Source organism: Peromyscus eremicus, chromosome 13, assembly GCF_949786415.1.
Source record: "Peromyscus eremicus chromosome 13, PerEre_H2_v1, whole genome shotgun sequence".
NCBI classification, from domain to species: Eukaryota; Metazoa; Chordata; class Mammalia; order Rodentia; family Cricetidae; genus Peromyscus; species Peromyscus eremicus.
Genome location: NC_081429.1, coordinates 50359216 through 50379865, shown reverse-complemented (window position 1 = coordinate 50379865; position 20650 = coordinate 50359216). Strand labels below are relative to the sequence as shown.

Genomic DNA, 20650 nt, shown 5'->3' with positions numbered 1-20650 from the left:
AATAGGCATGTACCACCACTGCCCAGCTTGTGACAGAAATTAAAAAATCTATACTATCAAAAATTAGTTACTTATTTTTTCCCCAAGAAATGTGATTAATATGTAGGCAAATCAGTTTATTAAAGGTTTGTTTCTCTAAAATGGTGTACGTAATGATGCATGTCTCTAAAGTGAAGTGAGTTCATGGAGCTCTTGCATTCTTTATATCCTTTTTTTTTTTTTTTTTGAGATTGATGAAGTGCTTTAAAAATGATGTTGTAAGAGACAAGTTCTACTTGGTTTAATCTCTTTCACCAGCTTTTTGAGCACTCTTTAAAAATAACTCAAGTATTAGTAAATGCTAGTTTGTTAAATGGTATGTTGAAGACTTTTCACTAGTCAGCTGTTTTTCATTTTTGTCCTTATTTGTAGTAGGTGTTTAGTCATCTTTTTCTTTAAAATTTAGTGTTGTCTTTGTGCCAAGAACTGAATGCAGTGATGATCTACTTTTGATAAATGAGTGCTTTACAAGTTAGTCCCTAATTTTTTTTTTATGAGACATTAATGACTTGAGATGGATTAGTAAGTAAAGAACTTTATGACTAAACATAAGGACCAAGTTTGGATCCCCAAGCACCTGTATAAAAGCTGGACCCTCTGATGGGTGCCTTTTACCTCAGTGGTAGAGTGTCATTGACAAGTGAAGAGATTGTTTGCTAGTAGTCTAGCTGATTGGTGAGCTCTAGATTCAGTGAGAGACCCTGTCTCAAAGAAGGTAGAGAGTGATTAAAGACATCCAAGATCTGATGTCTGCCTCCGGCCTCCACAGACATAGACCTGATTGTATGCCCCCACACAGATAGAGATAGAGATAGGGATAGGGATAGAGATAGAGATAGAGAGAGAGAGAGAGAGAGAGAGAGAGAGAGAGAGAACGAACAAGAACAGTAAAAGGCAAATGCTAGGCAAGTTATTAATTGATTTTATTATGTACTTTTAAAATTATAATTATGTACTTCTATATAATTAAAGTTATGTTTTGTTCTAATTGCACTAAGATGCTTGTATTTTTCTTTTGTTCTTAGGCTTGCAAAAATTCAATTTGCCTCGACCTGTCTACTAATTATTTGCATGGAAGATTAACAGGAAACAAAGTAGTTAATTGGGACATTAAGGTAAGTTAATAATAATATACAATGGGCAACATAATATAATTTCAATTTATTTTTAAGTTTACTTAAACATAGCACATAGCTAGAATCTTTTTTTCCTCCTAGTACTAGGAACTGGACCCAGGGTATTCTGTATTCTGGGCATCTGCTTTGCCACTGAGCCACATTCCTAGGCCCTGTATGATGATGAGGTGGAGGAGGTGCATGCTTGTGTATAATGCTAGAAATCTGTTGTTCTTCACTTACTGCTTTGATTGAACTGAAAGCTTGCCTTTTAGGCTAAGCTGAGTCAGTGAGCTCTCAGGATCCTCGTGTCTCTGCTCCCCTGGTGCTGCAGTTCAGGCAGTCCTGCCCAGAGTTTTACATGGGTGCTTGGGATTTGAATTCAGAGCTTAGGTTCTCATGCTTGCAGAACAAGAACTCTATTCACTGAACCATCCAACCTACTGAGTGAGATGACCCAGGTTTTATCTTTTAAGCATCACCAAACTGAGTTAATAATAGGTCTCTGTTAAAATTTTATGTAACACTGGACATGGTGGTGCATGCTTTTAATCTTAGCACTCAGGAGGCAGAAAGAATCAGATCTCTTTGAGTTTGTGTTCAGCCTTGTCTATATAGGGAGTTCCAGGCTGGCCAAAGCTATTTATTGAGACTCTGTCTCCAAAATAAAACAAAACAGAAACCTAAAATAAATGAATGAATGATGTTCGGGATTTATATTGTGAAGGATGAATAGGTACAGTAGTTGAATGATTGAAACTTACATACCTTTGTAAACTATGCCATCAACCTACCCAACTTAAAAATGCTATTGCATGTATTCATATATTGCATATATTCATAGTTGCATGCCTTGTAATATTGGCTTTACAAGACTAGATCTGTGTGCTATATATAGAAACTTAGTTATCTCAGGTATGCTGTGCAGATCTGAAAACCTGTCTTTAATACTTTGTATTGTAGTTATACAACTCAACTAATCAAACATTTTGTCTAATGTGGGATACAACAGGAACAGAATTATTAAGAGAAAAACAGTTATAATTTTGATGCTTAAATAAAATCAAAGCCCTCCTCCTCACAGAAAAACAAAACAAAACAAAACAAAAAACAAAAAAACCAAGAAGGAAGATACTTGCCATCCAAAACGTTCAGTTACTACTACACAAAGAGTTCTTTAAAATCAGTATGTTTTCCCCCCAACACACACTTTTTATCTAATGGGTAAAATAAATTTAGATCATTTAAAAATATCAAAACAAAATAGCAGGTGTGTAGCATATGAGTAAGTCTTGAACTCTCAGGTACAACATAAAGACTCTGGTATTGGGAGGTTTTGCTGAGTAAGTGTCCTATAGCTGCAGTTGTGACAGATGACCGTGTGAGGTGAGAGCTTTGCTGATCTCCTCCCCTCCTCCCTTCCATCTCTGCTTCTCTTCCCTCCCCTGTCGTCTCCTCTACTCCTTTTTTCTCTTATCCCTCCCAGGCTGGCCTTGAACTTGGAATGTTCTTGCCCTATCCTTTCTTGTAGTAGGATTATAAGGGTGCAATAACACATCAGTGTAGGTCTGAGTGTTGTAATGACTAATAAAAGAGTAGCTTTATATATCATCCTCTGTCAGGCAGACAGCCCTTTTCATACTTTAGCTTACTGTACCCATTCCACCTTTTGTTAACTAAAATTAGAAGAGTCAGTCATACTTCTGGTTCCTCTCCTGTTTTTTTAATGCATAACTGTGTGGTACAGTTGCTTGTTCTTAGCATTGTTAGAGTTCCATTACACATTGCCTGTGTTTGAACTTCCTCAGCTCTAAAAAACAAGCACAGAAAAATGGCCTGAAATGGTCTTTTTTAATATAAGTTATGGTTATCTTTGAGACTGTCTGCTTAGGCTATCTTATACGTTACTTAAGGTTTATTAACAAACTGTATCTTCATATATCCTATAAATATTAAATTATACCGTTGTTCTTATATTGTAATATTAAAAAATTAATTTTGTTTTCAGGACATCATCAATTGTATAGGTGGGTTAAATGTACTTTTTCCTTTATTGGAACAAATAAGCCACTTTATTGAAGGACAGACTTCTGAAGGAATGAGTGAAAACACAGTTCCTGAATTTATAACACCTATTGAACAAGAATGTATGGCATTGGCCTCCACAAAGGCATCAGGTAATAAAACTACATTAGCCTAAATTAGTCATTTAGAAAGTTGAGAATTAGTTGGAAAATAAAATGCCATACCACTTAAGTACTTATAGCTGTTGTAGCCGCCTCCTGAGCCGGCATAGTTCAGTAAGTTTGTAAGACTTTGGTTCAGACAGTGAAGAGAGTAACTGTACTTTTGACTATCCTTAGTTTATATATACTCTTAGTGGGAAAAAAATCTCACCACATTGTTAAATCATGGTAAAGAGTATTTGCATATGACTACAATTACATAGTAAGTAGTTGCTGCTTTTTCTGATTTCAGTGTATAAATGAATCTTGGAAGCTACTGAATTGGATTGCTTCTTTGTTACAATGTGTATTATGATATAAAATATGTGCTATAAAAGTGATGAGAGTGACTATGATAATTATGTTTTCCTGTTTTCACAGAGTCAAGACTAGAGAAAAATCTAGTTGCAACATTTATCTTGATTGTGAAACACTTTATTCAGAGACATCCTATCAACCAGGATAATCTTACTCAGTCCCATGGAGTTGCAACGCTTGGTGCCTTACTTCAGAAGGTAATCAAGTTTAACATGACAGTGATTTATCAAGTGATGATCATGAATGACTGTTGTGATTTTATTCCTGCTAACAAATGTAACTAATGATTACTATATTACAGCTCAAGTTGTATTAATACATATAACTTGTTTCACAAGCAGCTTTTATAAATTTTAATAGAATAATACAAATTACTTATATACAAATATGTGCTCTTTTAGGACTGGAGAGATGGCTCAGAGGTTAAGAGCACTGGCTGCTCTTCCAGAGGTCCTGAGTTCAATTTCTAGCCACCACATGGTGGCTAATAACCATCTATAATTCAATCTGGTGCCCTCTTCTGGCATGTAGGCAGAACACTATGTACATAATAAATAAATCTTTTTTTTTTTTTGAAGGAATATATGTTCTTTGGTGTATATTCCTTAGTTGCCAGGTGTAGTATTTGAGGTGTTTGAGAACCAGAAGACTGTTTCACACGGCTAAGCTGGCATTGACTGTATGCATACGTTCATTAGGAAATCCTCTGACTGTTGTGAGAGAGAAGAGAGCTGAGCTATTTGCAATAAATGAAATAAAAGTCTGCAACCACTAGGGATTGTCAAGTCCCAAGAGTGGATCTTGCTATGTTTCCCAGGCTGGCCTCAAATTTTCAATTTTCTGTGTCAGCCTTCTGAGTGCTAAGATTATAGATGTGTACAGTTGTGCCTGACCTGATATATAAAGACAAATTTCCAGTTTAACCTGGCTTTCAGATAAGTTCCAATCTATAAGGAATAATTAAAGCAAATTGCAAGGCCACTTTGATTGGAAGTTTATTGAATATATCAGTATCAGGATTTGGCTTCTCTCCTGCAGGTTTTTTTTTGTTTTTTTTTTTTAACCTTTAGTATCTGCTGAAAAGGCCCCATTATAAGAGGTTTTGGAAAGGCAGGGGAAGCATTCCAAGAGACTGATGAGGCCGGCATGACCCTTGACCGTGGTAGGTTTTCTCAGAGTGACAGTGCTGGAGAGAAGGCTCCCTGTGGAGAAGGCTGGGGCTGGTCATAGTGTTGCATACCTCTGATCCCAGCATTGGGGAGGCATTTGGGAGACTGGTTTCTGTAAGATTGAAGCCATCTTGTCTGAATAGATAGAGAGTTCTAGAACAGTCCAAGCTACATAGTAAGACTTTATCTCAAAAAAGGAAAAGAAAAATCAGTTAAGCTTTGTGTGACCATTTCAGATAACCACTGGGCAGTCTGGAAGATACAGAAACTGAGGCTGGGTGTGGTGGTGTACTCCTTAATCTCAGCACATGGTAGAGGGGGCAGAGGCAGGCGGATCTCTGAGTTTAAGGCCAGCCTGGTCTACAGAGTGAGTTCTAGGACAGCCAGGGTTATACAAAGAAACCCTGTCTCAAAAAATTAAAAAGAAAGAGGAAGAAAAAAAAAAGGAAGGAGGAAAGAATCGAAGGATGAGTGAATCTTCTATGCCTGGTCTGATGTTCCTACCACTGGAAGACTGCCGTTTAGTGTCAGAGGTAGTAAGAAATTATTGAGGTTATTTCATGTGGGCAAGAGGGGAGTTTTTGTACAGTCAACTGAAGATCTCTTTTCAGTAGTGTGCTTTCACGTGGTGTGTAGCGCAGGCTCCTCTCCAAGGTCAGTTGCTGTGTAGCATAGAGACTGTCTTAGGAGGCCAGTTTATGAAGACCAGACTTAAGACCACTGGCCAGATGAGAAAACAGTCACATAGTGCAACTGATATTGAAAGGATTCCTATTCCACACAAGTTTTGTTATGGTCAACCTAGGATGCCGGCATGCAAAGTTTGTGGCCTGCTTTCTGGGGAGCTACTACAATTCTTTTGAAGCTCTCTACAAAATCATTTTATAATGTTATTGAGAGACTTGCTTATGAAGTTGGGGGATAAGGCCCCAGAAAAAGTCATTTTCTTGGGTTTAACTTATTTAATGTACTCATCAAAGCAGAGGAGTTGGGGGAATGAACACAGTCTTGTCCATCTCACGGTGTTGTAAAGGGAAAGGTATAGTGGGCCCTAGAAAGAGGAACTGAGAATGTGAGAAAGTCCTCACTCCATGTGCAGTGATTGGATTTTCTAGATCTGTATATGAGAGGAGTAATTCTTCTTTAGAGTTTTCTGGAGAGAATTTTCTTTTTTATTTCATTTTATTTTTATGTGCATTGGTGTTTTGCCTGCATGTTGTCAGATCCCCTGGAACTGGAGTTACAGATAGTTGTGAGCTGCCATGTGGGTGCTGGGAATTGAACCCAGGTCATCTGGAAGAGCAGCCAGTGCTCTTAACCTCTGAGCCATCTCTCTAGCCCTGCCTTCTGGAGAAGTTTCTAAGCTCTGTCATATACTGGTTCATCATTTTTGTGGTTTCAGTTCCTTCATCTGTTAGCTCATGGATTCTGTAGCTGGATTGCCTGAACTTAAAACTTGAAGCTGAATTGTTTGGAGATGCTGTTTCATGCTCTGCCTTAGATTTTCTGTCTGTAAAATGGAGTGATAATAATTTCTTAGAGTACGGCTGAGTGGCAGTAGCACACACCTTTAATCCCAGCAATTTGAGGCAGAGACAGGTGGATCTCTGTGAGTTTGAGGCCAGCCTAGTCTACAGAGTGAATTCCAGGACAGACTCCAAAAGCTACAGAGAAATTCTGTCTCGAAAAACAAAATAAACAAACAAGTAATTTCTTAGAGTGTCTGTAAAAATTTAGAGTGATAAGGTGCTTTGAGCATTAAGAAGAAAGACTTAGCAATATGACATTAGGAAAATATGATCCGGGGCTGGAGAGATGGCTCAGTGGTTAAGAGCACTGACTGCTCTTCCAGAGGTCCTGAGTTCAATTCCCAGCAACCACATGGTGGCTCACAACCATCTGTAATGAGATCTGGTGCCCTCTTCTGGCCTGCAGTCATACACGCTGTATACATAATAAATAAATAAATCTTTAAAAAAAAAAAAAAAAAAAGGAAAATATGATCCAGTGTTAAATTAGAAACTTTATTAAGTTACTTATATTTTGTACCACTTTTTATTCTCTATTTTAGGGACATTCTGAATTATTTGAAGTCATAGTTTCATACTGTTATTTAAACTGACCTTTATGAAACCCCTTTCTGTTAAATTTTAGGTGCCAGGTACCCTAATGGATGTTAATGTTTTGGTGGCAATTCAATTACTAATTGAACAGGTATCATTAGAAAAAAACTCACTGTTGCTTCAACAAATGTATCAGTATTTACTCTTTGACTTCCGAATTTGGAACCGTGGAGATTTTCCTTTTCGAATTGGTAAGACCAGACTATCAGATAAAATATTATATAGTTGTTTTGGAATATATGACCTGTGTGACTTTATTCTAGTTACGTTATTTATAAGTGAACATTTTATTTTAGGCCATATACAGTATCTTTCGACTATCATTAAAGACAGCAGGAGAGTTTTCCGGAAGAAGTACGGTGTGCAGTTTCTCCTAGATACACTTAGGATTTATTATGGGTATGACATCTTTGTTCCTTTTCAGTTTAATTTGTTCATTTCTGTCTGACACTTGAGTGTGTAGCTTATAGAAATTCTGGTCTTCTGAAACTTCAGAGAAACAGAGTAGTGTAGAGGTTAAAATGGTGAGCAGTAGATTCACATTTATTAGGCTTGTGTGTTGGCTTTGTTAATTGTGTAGTGCTATTCAAATCATTGAGATTCTCTGTATTTAAGCTTTTCATCTATCAAAAGCGGAATAAAACTGTGGCTATGGCCTGTGATGGTTTTGAGAGTTAAATTAGTTAATATCTAAAGCACATACAACTGTGTCTGATCCTTAGTATTATAATTTTATAGTTGTATAGTGAGTATTGTAATGATTTTATTTTTGTCACTGAAACTCTTAAAATGTCCCTTAATGTAAAAGAAACCAACTTGGCTACTCATTTGGTATCATGCTTTCCTAATAAACATGATTCATAAACGTTATGGGTGCCATAAACAGTGGGTATTCATAAACAGTGTGACACTGTAGTCCTGTAATCCCGGCATTTGGGTGTTAGAGGTAATAGGATCAGAAGTTCAAGGTCGTTCTCAGCTCCATAGCAGGTTGTGAGCAAACCTAGGAAAGGTTAGACTCTATTTAAAAAAAATAAAAAAATAAAAAGGAGGAAAGAAAAGCAAAGGTACCATGAACTCTAATAACTATATTAAAAGTGTGTGTGTGTGTGCGCGTGTGTCTGTGTGTGTTGTATGTGTTCATGGGGTGAAAGGAGTATATGTGCACTGCTGTGGATGCCAGAGGTCAACTTCTGGTATTGTTCCACCCTCCTTTTTTGACTTTTTTTTTTTTTTGAGACAGTTTTTCTCTTTATAGCCCTGGCTGTTCTAGAACTTGCTATGTAAACCAGGCTGGCCTTGAACTCACAGAGATCCTCCTGATTCTGCTGAGTGCTGGGGTTAAAGGTGTGGGCACCACACCCAGCTCCTGGTGCCCTTTTTCTTGGAGGTGAGGACCAAACCCAGGGCCTTGCACTTGCTAGGTAAACACTCTACTACTTAGCTAAATCCTTAACCCCTCTGGTATCCTCCTTAATTGCTATCCTTGGTTTTTGAGACGGAGTCTCTTATTTAAACCTGGAGCTCATCTATTTGGCTAGAATGGATGTCCAACAAACCCTAAGAATCCTTCTGTCTTCCTTTCCCCAACCCTGGGTGCCACACTTAGCTTTTTACATGGGTTCTGGGGTTGTTTTATCTTGTAGGACCTTAGGTTACCAGCAAGTATTGATTTAGTGAGTCGTATTGATTACGGTATTGATTGAGTGAGTCGGCTTCCCAGGCCATCTTTGGCCATATTTTTCTGATGAGGTGCTTGTGCACATGTGTGTGTAGAAGCCAGAGACCTTAAGTGTCAGTTCTCCACAGATGCCATCCACCTTGGGTTTTTGAGATAAGGACTCTTCCTGGCCTGTGGCTCACTACTTGGCTATGCTGGCTAGCAGCAAGCCCCGGGCTACCTGTTGCTGCCTTCCTAGTTCTAAGATGACAGGTGTGGGCCGCCATATCCAGCTTTTTTACATGGGCCCTGGAGAACAAGCTCAGGGCCTCATACTTACGCAGCAAGCACTGTGTAAACTTATGGCAAGCACCTAGGAAGGTTTTTGTGTTTAATTTTTAAATGACTTCTGTTTCTGTGTGTGTGTGCGCGCGCGCGTGTGTGTGTGTGTGGGGGGGGGGCGCATATGCTGCAGCACACGTGTGGAGTTAGGACAGCCATGAGACTTAGTTATCTCCTTCTGTCATGTGGGTCCCAGGATCAGAGTCAGGTGGTCAGGCTTGGTAACAAATGCCTTTATCCACTTCTTACCAGCCTGAATTTTTAACACTGTGGATTCTTTTATATAAAATTGTCAAAGTGTTTAAATGAACACCTCAGCTTCCACACTTGTGTTCTCTCTTTCAGGCATGGTTGTACATGTAATGAGCTGTCTCCAGAGGATATTCGGACGATAAGGACTTCTTTGTATGGACTGATTAAATATTTTCTTTGTAAAGGTGGAACGCATGAAGAAATACAAAGTATCATAGGTTACATAGCTGCTACTAATGAAGAAGAACAGGTACTAGGCCTGAGATGCATTTTATTTTTACTGTTAAATTAATTACTTTGTCATCTTACAAACTTAAATATTTCATTGTCTAGTGAATAAAATTCTATTGGATTAAGTATTAAATATTACACAGGTAAAGAAGTAATTTCTATCCGGAAAGTAATTGCTGTGACAAACTATCAGAGAAGAGCTATTGTAAAGAGGGAGTGTTTCCCTTGGCTTGTGGTTTAAGAGTTTTCCATTCTAGTGTCGTTTCCCCTTCTTGCTTCTGAGCTGTGATGAGACAGCATTTGCTAGGAGAGCACAGTAGAGCAAATCTCCTTCTTGGCAGTCAGGAGGCAGAAGGGCGCTGGATGGGAAGGGCAAGGAACAAGAGATAGCTTTCAAAGGCACAATTCCATTTATTATTTCACCCTTGATTCTCTCACTTCTCTATAGCCTGTTACAATCACCTGTTATATCACCTGTTGATGGAGTCAGTGTCTGTCCTTATCACCTCAGTAGTGCCTCTAGCTAGCAACTAAACAAGCTTTCAGCACATGAGCCTTTGAGGACACTTCATATCCAAATCATTACACAGTTGTTTTATCTTGTAGTTCTTGAGTTTTGTTTTCCTAATTTTCTTAGTGTATATTATCTGTCATCAGTTTGAGAACTTAACTATGTGTGTGTGTGTGTGTATATATGTATATATATATATAGTATTAAGCAGTACAGGTAATATGGTTATGAAATTATTCTTTTAACATAGTGGAATCCACATAATTAAGAGAAGTTAACAGTGAAACAAGAATATGATTGTTTGTAAGAGAGAGATAAGACCTATAAGGTTTTATAGGAGGATTTTACATGTTGAAGAGACCAGCTTAGACTCTTCTATGGAAGAGATTTCTTTTCTTATGGGCAAACAGACTAGGGGTGGTTCCAGAGATATTGAATATGTATAATGAAAGACTATGCAAAGGGAATGGAAGAAGCAAAAGAGATGAGAGGGAAAGGGTGTAGTAGATGTAGTTCAATAACTAGATGAGATGTATGCCCCTTTGCTACCTGTAGACATAAGTGATGTTTTTGTTCTGTGTTGTTTAACTTGAAAAGCTCTTTGGAATTTTGGATATACTCTTCAGTCTCCTACGGACCAGCCCAACTAGAGGTCAGCTTTTCTTACTGATGTTTGAACCAGGAAATGCTGACATACTGTATGCCTTGCTGTTAAATCAGAAGTACTCTGACAAACTAAGAGAAATCATTTTTAAGGTACACAAATATTGTAAGCATCTTTATATCTTGGGGGCATTTGTGAATATATGAATTTACTCACTATATATTCTATGACTAAATTAGTTTTGCATACTCCTTAAGTTTAGTTTGTTTTATATTTTTCATGTTGTTTGTGTGTTTTAAAAACTATACTGTAGACTTGGAATATAGTTAAGTAGTAGAATACTGGCTTAGTATGTGCTGAGTTTATATCCCTCCCCCAAATCTACCAGTACATCTTTAAAAAAAGGGGGCGGGGGGGGGTGCCAAACAAGCAAGACCATCAAAATAACAAGCAAAACTTAATATAATCTGACAAATCATCTCAGTGGAATATCCTCTTGGTCATATTTCCCTAATATAAGACCTCTGAGTTCTTCCTGACATGCAGTAAATCTGTGAGGTATGTCAGAGCATTTTAACAGTAAGTAATAGTGCACCTCCGTGGTGCCTCCTGTGTGCCAAGCCTTTGGCACTCTCGGGTGGTAGTTTCCTTAGTCCTTACCGCAGTGTTAGAAGACGGATGCTCTCAGTACTCCTGTGTTACAGATGATAAGATTGAAGCTGATAGAGTAATGACTTTGTCAAAACGCAGAGTACATTTTATTTGCTGCCAAACTGTAAAGACTCTGACCCTTGTCTGAAGCCACCCATTGAGCTTTCTGTGAACTCAGAGTAGAAGCTCCAAGCGTCCTCTACCAGCTTTTTTCTTCTTTAAGTTCTCCTTGTTGTACTCAATTGTCTGATGACATGTGTTTTTACATTGTTAGTAAACATACTTTCAAGGGTTTATGTTTTGATTGCCTGTGTTTGAAATCACTAAGCTTTAGAAAATGAAGATCAAGAAAAAGGTCTAAGGTGGTTTGCCTTTTAGGGTTGCTTGTGGTAGGTTACCAGTGAGCATCTACCCTCACTAGGGTTCGTTCATAGAGAGGAAATAATATTTCTTCTAAAATAATTCTTAGTGATTGTTTATGATATTCTTTATGCTCTTGTAGTTTCTAAGAAAATAACCTCTTGAATAACATTACTTTTACCCCTGGAAATAATTGGGCTACAAGTTCAGCTCCTACTCCCATTTTTAGATGTAGATTATTTGGGGTGCTTCACAAATGTTTCCTGTTCTTGAAAATTGATTCCTATTATGTAAATGAGTTAAGACTGTTTTAGGATTGGTGTGGTGGCACACACCTTTAGTCCCAGCACTGGAAGACAGGACAGCCTGGTCTCTACGTAGTGAATTATTATAGGCCAGTCAGGGCTACTACATAGGGAGACCTTGTCTCAAAATACAAAAACAAAAAAATTAATAATGATGGTACTAGTAATATGTGTTCTTCATGTCAGTTAACTATATACACTGCTCGCTCTTTCTTTCTTTTTTTTTTTTTTTTTTTCGAGACAGGGTTTCTCTATGTAGCTTTGCGCCTTTCCTGGAACTCACTTGGTAGCCCAGGCTGGCCTCAAACTCACAGAGATTCACCTGGCTCTGCCTCCCGAGTGCTGGGATTAAAGGCATGCACCACCACCGCCCGGCTTACACTGCTCTTTTATCTGCCATATTTAAACTAGAGTTTTAAACATTATTTACCCAAATACACATGCATGTCAGTAAAATTTATTGTTAATGATTCAAAATCCAATGTTTCTCTGTATTGAAAAGACTGTATTAACTTTTTGTGACCAGGTCATGGAACAAATGTTGAAATGCACCAATGTTTATGAGCGTAGTAAACAGCGTATCCGTCTTAGAGAAGTTGGCTATTCAGGAATCGGACTCCTCCTTAATGAAGCTCCAGTTAATACATCTCTCATCAAAAACCTTGTCAATCAAATCGTTAATACAGGTATCATTAAGACTGGTAACAGTGATGTGTGTAAGAAATTGGTTTTCCAGCCGGGCAGTGGTGGCACATGCCTTTAATCCCAGCCCTTGGGAGGCATAGGCAGGCAGATCTCTGTGAGTTCGAGGCCAGCCTGGTCTACAGAGCGAGTTCCAGGACAGCCAGTACTATTACACAGAGATACCTTGTTTTTAGACTTCCCAGAACATAGCTTTAAAGTAAATGTTTACTGAGTAGCCAAGTTAATGATAGTTTCCAAAATAAGAAAAGAGCATTAAAGAAAATATGTATAAAAGGAGCTTAAAAATTTAAAGGTATTTATATTCTTAAAGGTAAAATGAAAACTAACTTGATACATATTTTCTTTCTAATTTTTTGTAGTAATTCTTTTTTCTGTATTTAACCACAAAGTAGAATTTATGGCAGTTGTTTGACTTGGGTCTGGAAATGAGGCTTTTTATCTTGAGTAGTTTACTAAGTAGTTTATCAAGTTTCATTGATAATCTAAAATATGTATATAAAAAGATAGATACTATTACTGTATCCCTGTGGCATAGACAATATACTCAGGTAATCAAAGAAAGAGAAGTTACTTAGGCTTAATTTGAGTATTATCAACCTCAAGTTTTGCGGGGAAATTTGAACATACTATAGTTCTCCTTGGAAAGTGAATAATTACTTCAGCATTTATACAAGTAATACTATTCTTTCTTTGGATATCCATGAAATTTAATCTTAACTTTTTTTTTAACTCATAGATCCTGTTATTAATTTCAAAGATCTGTTATCTGTAGTATATATCTCTCACAGAACACATGTAAATGTCAGAGTGGTCCTCTGTAGAAAGGTTAGTAAACTTTCAAGATGTGTTTTATAATAAGATTGTCTTACTGTGACTGTGTATTTCATTAAATGGTTTGCAGCAGATCCGAGTTTTGTTTGCTTGTTTCATAATAGAAATTATTTTATAAGCCGTTTAAACTGGACATGGTGGTGCACACCTTTAGTTACACCATGTGGGAAGCCAACCTGTATAATGCAACAAGAGTGCCTTAAATTATAAATACACACATACATAAATATATAATAAATTGTTCATTTTAGAAAAGAATTAACTTCATGTAATTATAAGAAATCAGTATGTCATGTTTTGTTTTGTTTTGTTTTGTTTTTTGAGACAGGGTTTCTCTGTGTAGTCCTGGCTGTTCTGGATCTCGCTCTGTAGACCAGGTTGACCTCGAACTCACAGAGATTCTCCTGTCTCTGCCTCTGCTGGGATTAAAGGCGTGCGCCACGGCCGCCTGGCTCCAGTATGTCAAGAGTTAGGTTTACTTATTCTTCTATAACTGTTCCCTTTCCACAGTCTAAAATCATTACCAGAAAATACTGTCCTCTACCAGAACCCTCAGTGCTTGTATCCTTTCTCCTCCTCCTTCCCGTTCTCCCTTTTCCTCTCCTGATCTTCTTCCCTATCCGCCTCCCTTTCTTTGTAGTAAACACTGGACCCCAAATTCCTTTTATTGAAGTTTTTTACTTTAGAGACGCAGTCTTGCTAAGTTTCTCAGACTCACCTTGAAGTTGTGAACTCCGACTTTAGCTTCTCTAGTGGCTGGTATTGCAGGCATGCACCACTGCATCTGTGTCTTCAGTGTCTCTAGTGGCTGGTATTGCAGGCATGCACCACTGCCTCTGTGTCGTCTTCAGTGTCTCTAGTGGCTGGTATTGCAGGCATGCACTACTGCATCTGTGTTGTCTTCAGTGTCTCTAATGGCTGGTATTGCAGGCGTGCACCACTGCATCTGTGTCTTCAGTGTCTCTAGTGGCTGGTATTGCAGGCATGCACCACTGCCTCTGTGTCGTCTTCAGTGTCTCTAGTGGCTGGTATTGCAGGCGTGCACCACTGCATCTGTGTCGTCTTCGGTGTCTCTAGTGGCTGGTATTGCAGGCATGCACCACTGCATCTGTGTCGTCTTCAGTGTCTCTAGTGGCTGGTATTGCAGGCATGCACCACTGCATCTGTGTCGTCTTCAGTGTCTCTAGTGGCTGGTATTGCAGGCGTGCACCACTGCATCTGTGTCGTCTTCGGTGTCTCTAGTGGCTGGTATTGCAGGCATGCACCACTGCATCTGTGTCGTCTTCAGTGTCTCTAGTGGCTGGTATTGCAGGCATGCACCACTGCATCTGTGTCGTCTTCGGTGTCTCTAGTGGCTGGTATTGCAGGCATGCACCACTGCATCTGTGTCGTCTTCGGTGTCTCTAGTGGCTGGTATTGCAGGCATGCACCACTGCATCTGTGTCGTCTTCGGTGTCTCTAGTGGCTGGTATTGCAGGCATGCACCACTGCATCTGTGTCGTCTTCGGTGTCTCTAGTGGCTGGTATTGCAGGCATGCACCACTGCATCTGTGTTGTCTTCAGTGTCTCTAGTGGCTGGTATTGCAGGCATGCACCACTGCATCTGTGTCTTCAGTGTCTCTAGTGGCTGGTATTGCAGGCATGCACCACTGCCTCTGTGTCGTCTTCAGTGTCTCTAGTGGCTGGTATTGCAGGCGTGTCTGGTCCTGGCTGTTTCTAACAGACACACCATATTACAAAGGCTTTGACTTTCTAAATTTATTTTTAAATTTTCACTACATTTTATTTGTTTTCTCAATGTGTGTGTGTCTGTGCATCTCCAAGTGTGATTCTGTCTGTGCTCCAGTGAGAAGGTGGAGTTTGGACGACATCTAGGGGAGTTGGTTCTCCTCTTCTACTGTGTGGGTCCCAGGGATCAAACCCAGGTCTTCAGGCTTGGCATCAAGTGCCTTTTTCCAACCAGGCCATCTTGCTGGCCCATTCATTATGTCTTACTTTTTGACAGTATGACATGACGTTATCTGAAAATGAATTGGGCTTTATTCATAGCCATTCTCCTAAGTGTGCCGCTCATGGACCTCATGTTGAATATACCCTTAAAAATTTCTGTGTCTTTTCAACTTCATGGAAATAATTTCCTATCATTTGTTTATGAAAGTTCCTACAATTTGTTTTTAATTTACATTTAACCTTTGGAAGAGTTGGTGTTAGGCCTTGTGCTTCCTTTTGATTCTGACATTCTCTTTCCTGTACTGGTAACCCTTGACCACACTACGCACTAAGCCATCTCCCCATATCTGGCGGCATAGCTTTCATTCTGTATTTATTCCATAGAGTATTGTATGCTTCCTTATTGATAGACATTTAAGCTTCTTTATTTCCATATGTTCATTAACATCTTCTTAGTGTGTCTTTACCTATTTGTGGTAACACATCTCTAGGATATTTTGTGTGAAATACTTTGCATGATATAGTTGCTGTATCAAAGTGTGTTCATTGACATTTCACATTTTGACATTTTGCATATAGTCCTTGAAGTTAACTGTACTAGTTTACAGTTTCACATTGTTCTACATTAACTTTGCCTTGACACTGAATCCTAATGATTTGAAACAGATCATATAAATTGATGCCTTTCTGTATGCAATTAGATAGAAATAGCTCTCATTCACTGTAAGTTGGCTTTTCTCCATGTGTAAAACATACAAAATAGTCATATTCATGAAAACTTGATTGTTATAAGACTGAAAAAAACCTTTCCAATGCAAAGGGCTGATCTAGAAGGAAATAAATTGGAAGAATGGTGAAGCACTATGACAGATAACATTAATGAACAGAAGTCCTCATGCCACTGTCACTCATTAGTGTCTTTATTGAATTCCTTACTGGCATTACTCATCGGCTATAAAACTTGTCAGAGTTGGAATTTTTGTTAGAAAAGATGCAATGATAGATTCAAGTATGTAGAAACTTAAATGCTTTGTGGTTAAAATGTCTTAAAGAACTTAACCAAATTTCTGACTGTTTCTAAGAACTTACTTTTATTTCAAAGAAGGAACTCATTTAGAAAGAAATCTTACATATTGCTATGTGACCATTTATTCTTTAACTTACTTAAGCTAAATAACAGTATACATCTTACTGGAATTAATTTTTTGTAATTAAAGTGATTTAATTAATTAAAGTGATACAATTTTTGGTTAATGTAGACTTACTAAACAAATATTCTTGCAAAAACAGTCATTAACTTGACTGGAGAAAAAAATTGAAGTAGAAAACATTATTCTTAGAGTTCTCAGGTTCTGTAAAAGTGTCTTGTGTGCCCTAGCTCTGCTCTACAAGCTTGTTCTGGCACATGTCAGTTACTCGATAATTCTTGCTTAACAAATGTAATCAGCTCATGAAAACTTATTTGATTGAGATAATGATCACTTTATTAAATTTTATGTATACTGTCATCTTTTTAATACTTTATTTCAACAAATTAATAGCATCTAGCATGGTTTTTGGAGAATCATTTTAGTTTTTGTGTTCTTTTTTTTTTTTTTTTTTTAAAGATTTATTTATTTATTATGTATACAGCATGTATAACTTCTGGCCAGAAGAGGGCACCAGATCTCATTACAGATGGTTGTGAGCCACCATGTGGTTGCTGGGAATTGAACTCAGGACCTCTGGAAGAGCAGTCAGTGCTCTTAACCTCTGAGCCATCTCTCCAGCCCAGTTTTTGTGTTCTTTAGCACATATTTTAGTATATCTTTACTCTGTGCAAGAGTAATATCAGATTAAATAGAACCACAATATCACATAGCTTTAAATATTTATAATCTAGTAAGAACCTGATTTTGGGCTGACAAGATATATCAGTGGATAAGAGTACTTGCACAAGCATGAAGACCTGAATTCAGATCCCCAATACCAATGTAGAAATCTGTGTGTGGTCATGTGTGCCTGCAGCCCCAGCATTTTAGGAGCTCGAGACAAAAGGTAGCTGAGGCTTGCTGGTCACTACCCTAGCTCCAGGTTCAGTGAGAGACCCCGCTTCAAGGGAATGAGATGGAGAGTGATAGGACAAAACACTCAATATCCTTCTCTGACCTCCGTGTATAAGCATGTGCATCTGCACGCACATATTCACATACACCACACACACAGAACATAATTTGAAAGTGTATCCTTTTATTGTTTCTCATTAAGTTACTTTGCTGCTAAAGTAATTGAAAAGAGATCTTTTCATAAAAAGTATTGTATGCCTTTTGAAGAATTTTTTATTCTTTTTTGTAATTTTTGCTTTGTGTTCTCTTTGCAGATATTACAGATTTTGCAGTCCCAGCCAGATGCAGCATACCAGATATCACAACAAGTGGGTTGGCAAGACACCTTTGTTAGACTTTTCTTAAAAGCAAACTTTGAAAATATAAATTCTCTTCATAAACATGGAAAGGCTGTTTCAGTGAAAGAAAATAAAAATATGTCAACTGAAAAGTTCGATGATGAAAAAATGGCACTAGCTGATGTATCTTCAGATCATTGGAGTTTAGAAGATGGTCAGTCCCTGAACTCAAACACACCGTTATTTCAAGAAGATAGCTCTGAGGGAGAATTATCTTTCAAGTCAGAGAATCAAGAAGAATTCTGGCATAGTAACACATCCCATCTGAGTTTAGATCTCAGTGGGATGGACTCATGCGAACTGAGTGAGAGTGGAAGTCAAATGCTGGACAGCTCACCTAGCACCCCATCCCCAGTAGAGTCTACTAAGTCGTTCTCTGTGCGGTCTGACAAAGAAAGAAGTATCACAGATGAAATGGACTTCACTGATGACTTCTCTTTCCTTGAGAGCCAAGAGGTAAATTTGCTTATCGTTCCAAAATAAGTTTTCATATTCTCGTTATATGCTTCTGGTCCTTTGCAGTGTGTGAGCTGTTACTAATATTTTCTGTTCATAGTCTAAGTCTCATTATCTAAAATTTAGAAGGGTGTTGTCACTAGTCACTTGGAAATAGCTTGCTTTTTTTGTTTTGTTTTGGTATGTGTGTATTTGTATGTATATGTGTGGTAATAGGGATTGAGCATACTAGCTCACACATGTTAGATTATCTTACTTTGTGTGTATGAATGTTTTACTTGCATATATGTATGTGCACCATGTATGTGTCTGGTGACCTTGGAGGTCAGAAAAGAGCATTGGATGTCCTGGAACTCAAGTTATGAATGGTTGTAAGCCACTATTTTGGGTGCTGGGAATTGAACCTGGGTCTTTTGCAAGAGCAGTAAGTGCTCTTAACCACTGAGCCATCTCTCCAACTCCCCATCACTGTCTTTAGAACAAAGCCTGCATCTTAACACATCTTGTGTCTTCAGTCAGTAAAGACTTGTTAAAAAGGGACAGGAGAGGTAGTTAAGCAGTTAAGAACACTTGCTGTTCTTCCAGAAGACCTGAATTCCATTTCCACATGCACACACGTATACCTACACATAATTAAAAGTAATAAAAAATCTCTTAAAATGTTAAAAATACCTTATATAAATAATAAGTATATGTAGATGGCTCTGTGTTTTGCTTTTTAACATTTCCTAACTCTAATAATTTAGTATTAATGTTTTCTATAGGGATGTGAAGAGGAGCTTCTTCAGTTGCTTACAGATATTTTGAATTATGTCATGTGTAGAGGACTAGAAAAGTCTGATGAAGACACTTGGATTGAACGAGGACAAGTGTTTTCAGCATTAGCCAAACCAGGAATATCAAGTGAGCTACTTCGACCATCAGATGAAGTAAAACTAATGTAAGTATTCAGTTCGTGATTATTTTTTGATCTCCTCCCCCCGAACTGAGTGCGAGTCTAAAATTGAATACAGAACCCTTAATTCAGTATGTAGTAGTGGTAGAGAGGGGAAAGAAACTCCTTAATTTTTTTTCTTCCTAGGTCTTACCATTCTAGTATAATGTAGAAAGAAGTCAAAAAGAAATTCCAGTGTCAGAAGATTTAGAGTTGAAGTTAAGTGATTTCAAGAGTGGTGCATATGGGTCATATGATTGTTTCATTTTTAGTTTTCTGAGAAACCTCCATATTGGTTTCCATATTTGCAGCAGAAGTCTCTATTCTCAGCAGCAGTATAGGAAGGTCCCTCTTTCCCTGGTCCTCACCACCGTTTCGTGTCATTTGTTCTCTTGAGAGCCGTTCTGACTCTGGCGTGAGATGGAATCTAAAAGCAGGTTTACTTTGTGTTTTCCTGATGTTTAAGGATGTTGAACGTTTTTTCAGTATTTACTGATAGTACTCTTTTGAGAGCTATCAGTTCATTAAATCATTTCTTTGATTGGATAGTTTTTTAGGGGAGGGGTTTATTATATTTCTTCATATATTTGAGATAGTAATCCTGTCTGATGTCTAGTTGGCAAGGAATTTTTTTTTTATTACATAGGCTGTCTCTTCACTATGATTATTTTTCCTTTTGCTTTTCAGAAGCTTTTTAATTCTTGGCATTATTTCTTGTGCTTTTAGAGTCTCTATAGGAAGTTCTTACCTATATCTTGTATATTTTGTAGGATTTTCAAACTATCAGATCTTAAATTAAGGTCTTTGACACATTTTGAATTGATTTTTATGCAACATGAGAGATTTAGATCTATATCATTTCATTCTTCAACATGCCAAAATCAGTTTCCCCAGCACTATTTGATAAATAGTTTTATATGTTTTAATATGTTTATATGTTTAAATATGTCTGATTTTTTTTTTTTTTGCCAAAGATAATGTGACTCTAGCTGAGTACCTTTATTTCCTAATCCTTTATTCCATTGTTATATAAATCTGTTTTTGTGCTCTGTGACATGATATTTGAGTCTATCGCTCTGTAGTAAATGTGCGATCTGGTGTGGTACTTGCCAGGTTGTTCCTTGTGCTTTGGCTGTTTGAGGGCCTTTGTGCTTTTATATGAATTTTAGGGATTTTTTCCTAGCTATATGAAGGTTGTCATGAGATTTTTGATGGGGATGACGTTGAATCTATAGGTAATATGGCCATTGTCACAGTGTTCTTTTAATTCCTGAGAAGGGGAGGTGTTTCCATTTTTTTAGTGTTGTATTTTATTTTATTAGTGTTGTAAGGTTCCTGTTGTAGAATCATTCACTGCCTTTGTTAGGGTTGCTTATAGGTTTGTTGTTGTTTTAAGCTCTTCTGAATGAGATGAGATTCTCTCCTT

The 20650-nt window shown here is 37.8% G+C and overlaps 1 protein-coding gene across 2 annotated transcripts in view; it reads left to right on the top strand.

Annotated features, from left to right (window-relative positions):
* Nbeal1 (neurobeachin like 1) overlaps positions 1-20650 on the top strand; it is a 145754-nt gene that overhangs the window by 69710 nt on the left and 55394 nt on the right. For both annotated transcript variants that reach the window (XM_059278567.1, XM_059278568.1), the window contains 11 exons: positions 1065-1154; positions 3163-3331; positions 3761-3894; positions 7021-7180; positions 7286-7388; positions 9337-9493; positions 10583-10741; positions 12432-12591; positions 13347-13435; positions 17751-18290; positions 19055-19230. In XM_059278567.1, the coding sequence (XP_059134550.1) occupies positions 1065-1154; positions 3163-3331; positions 3761-3894; positions 7021-7180; positions 7286-7388; positions 9337-9493; positions 10583-10741; positions 12432-12591; positions 13347-13435; positions 17751-18290; positions 19055-19230 (1937 nt within the window). The remainder of the gene's footprint in view (positions 1-1064; positions 1155-3162; positions 3332-3760; positions 3895-7020; positions 7181-7285; positions 7389-9336; positions 9494-10582; positions 10742-12431; positions 12592-13346; positions 13436-17750; positions 18291-19054; positions 19231-20650) is intronic.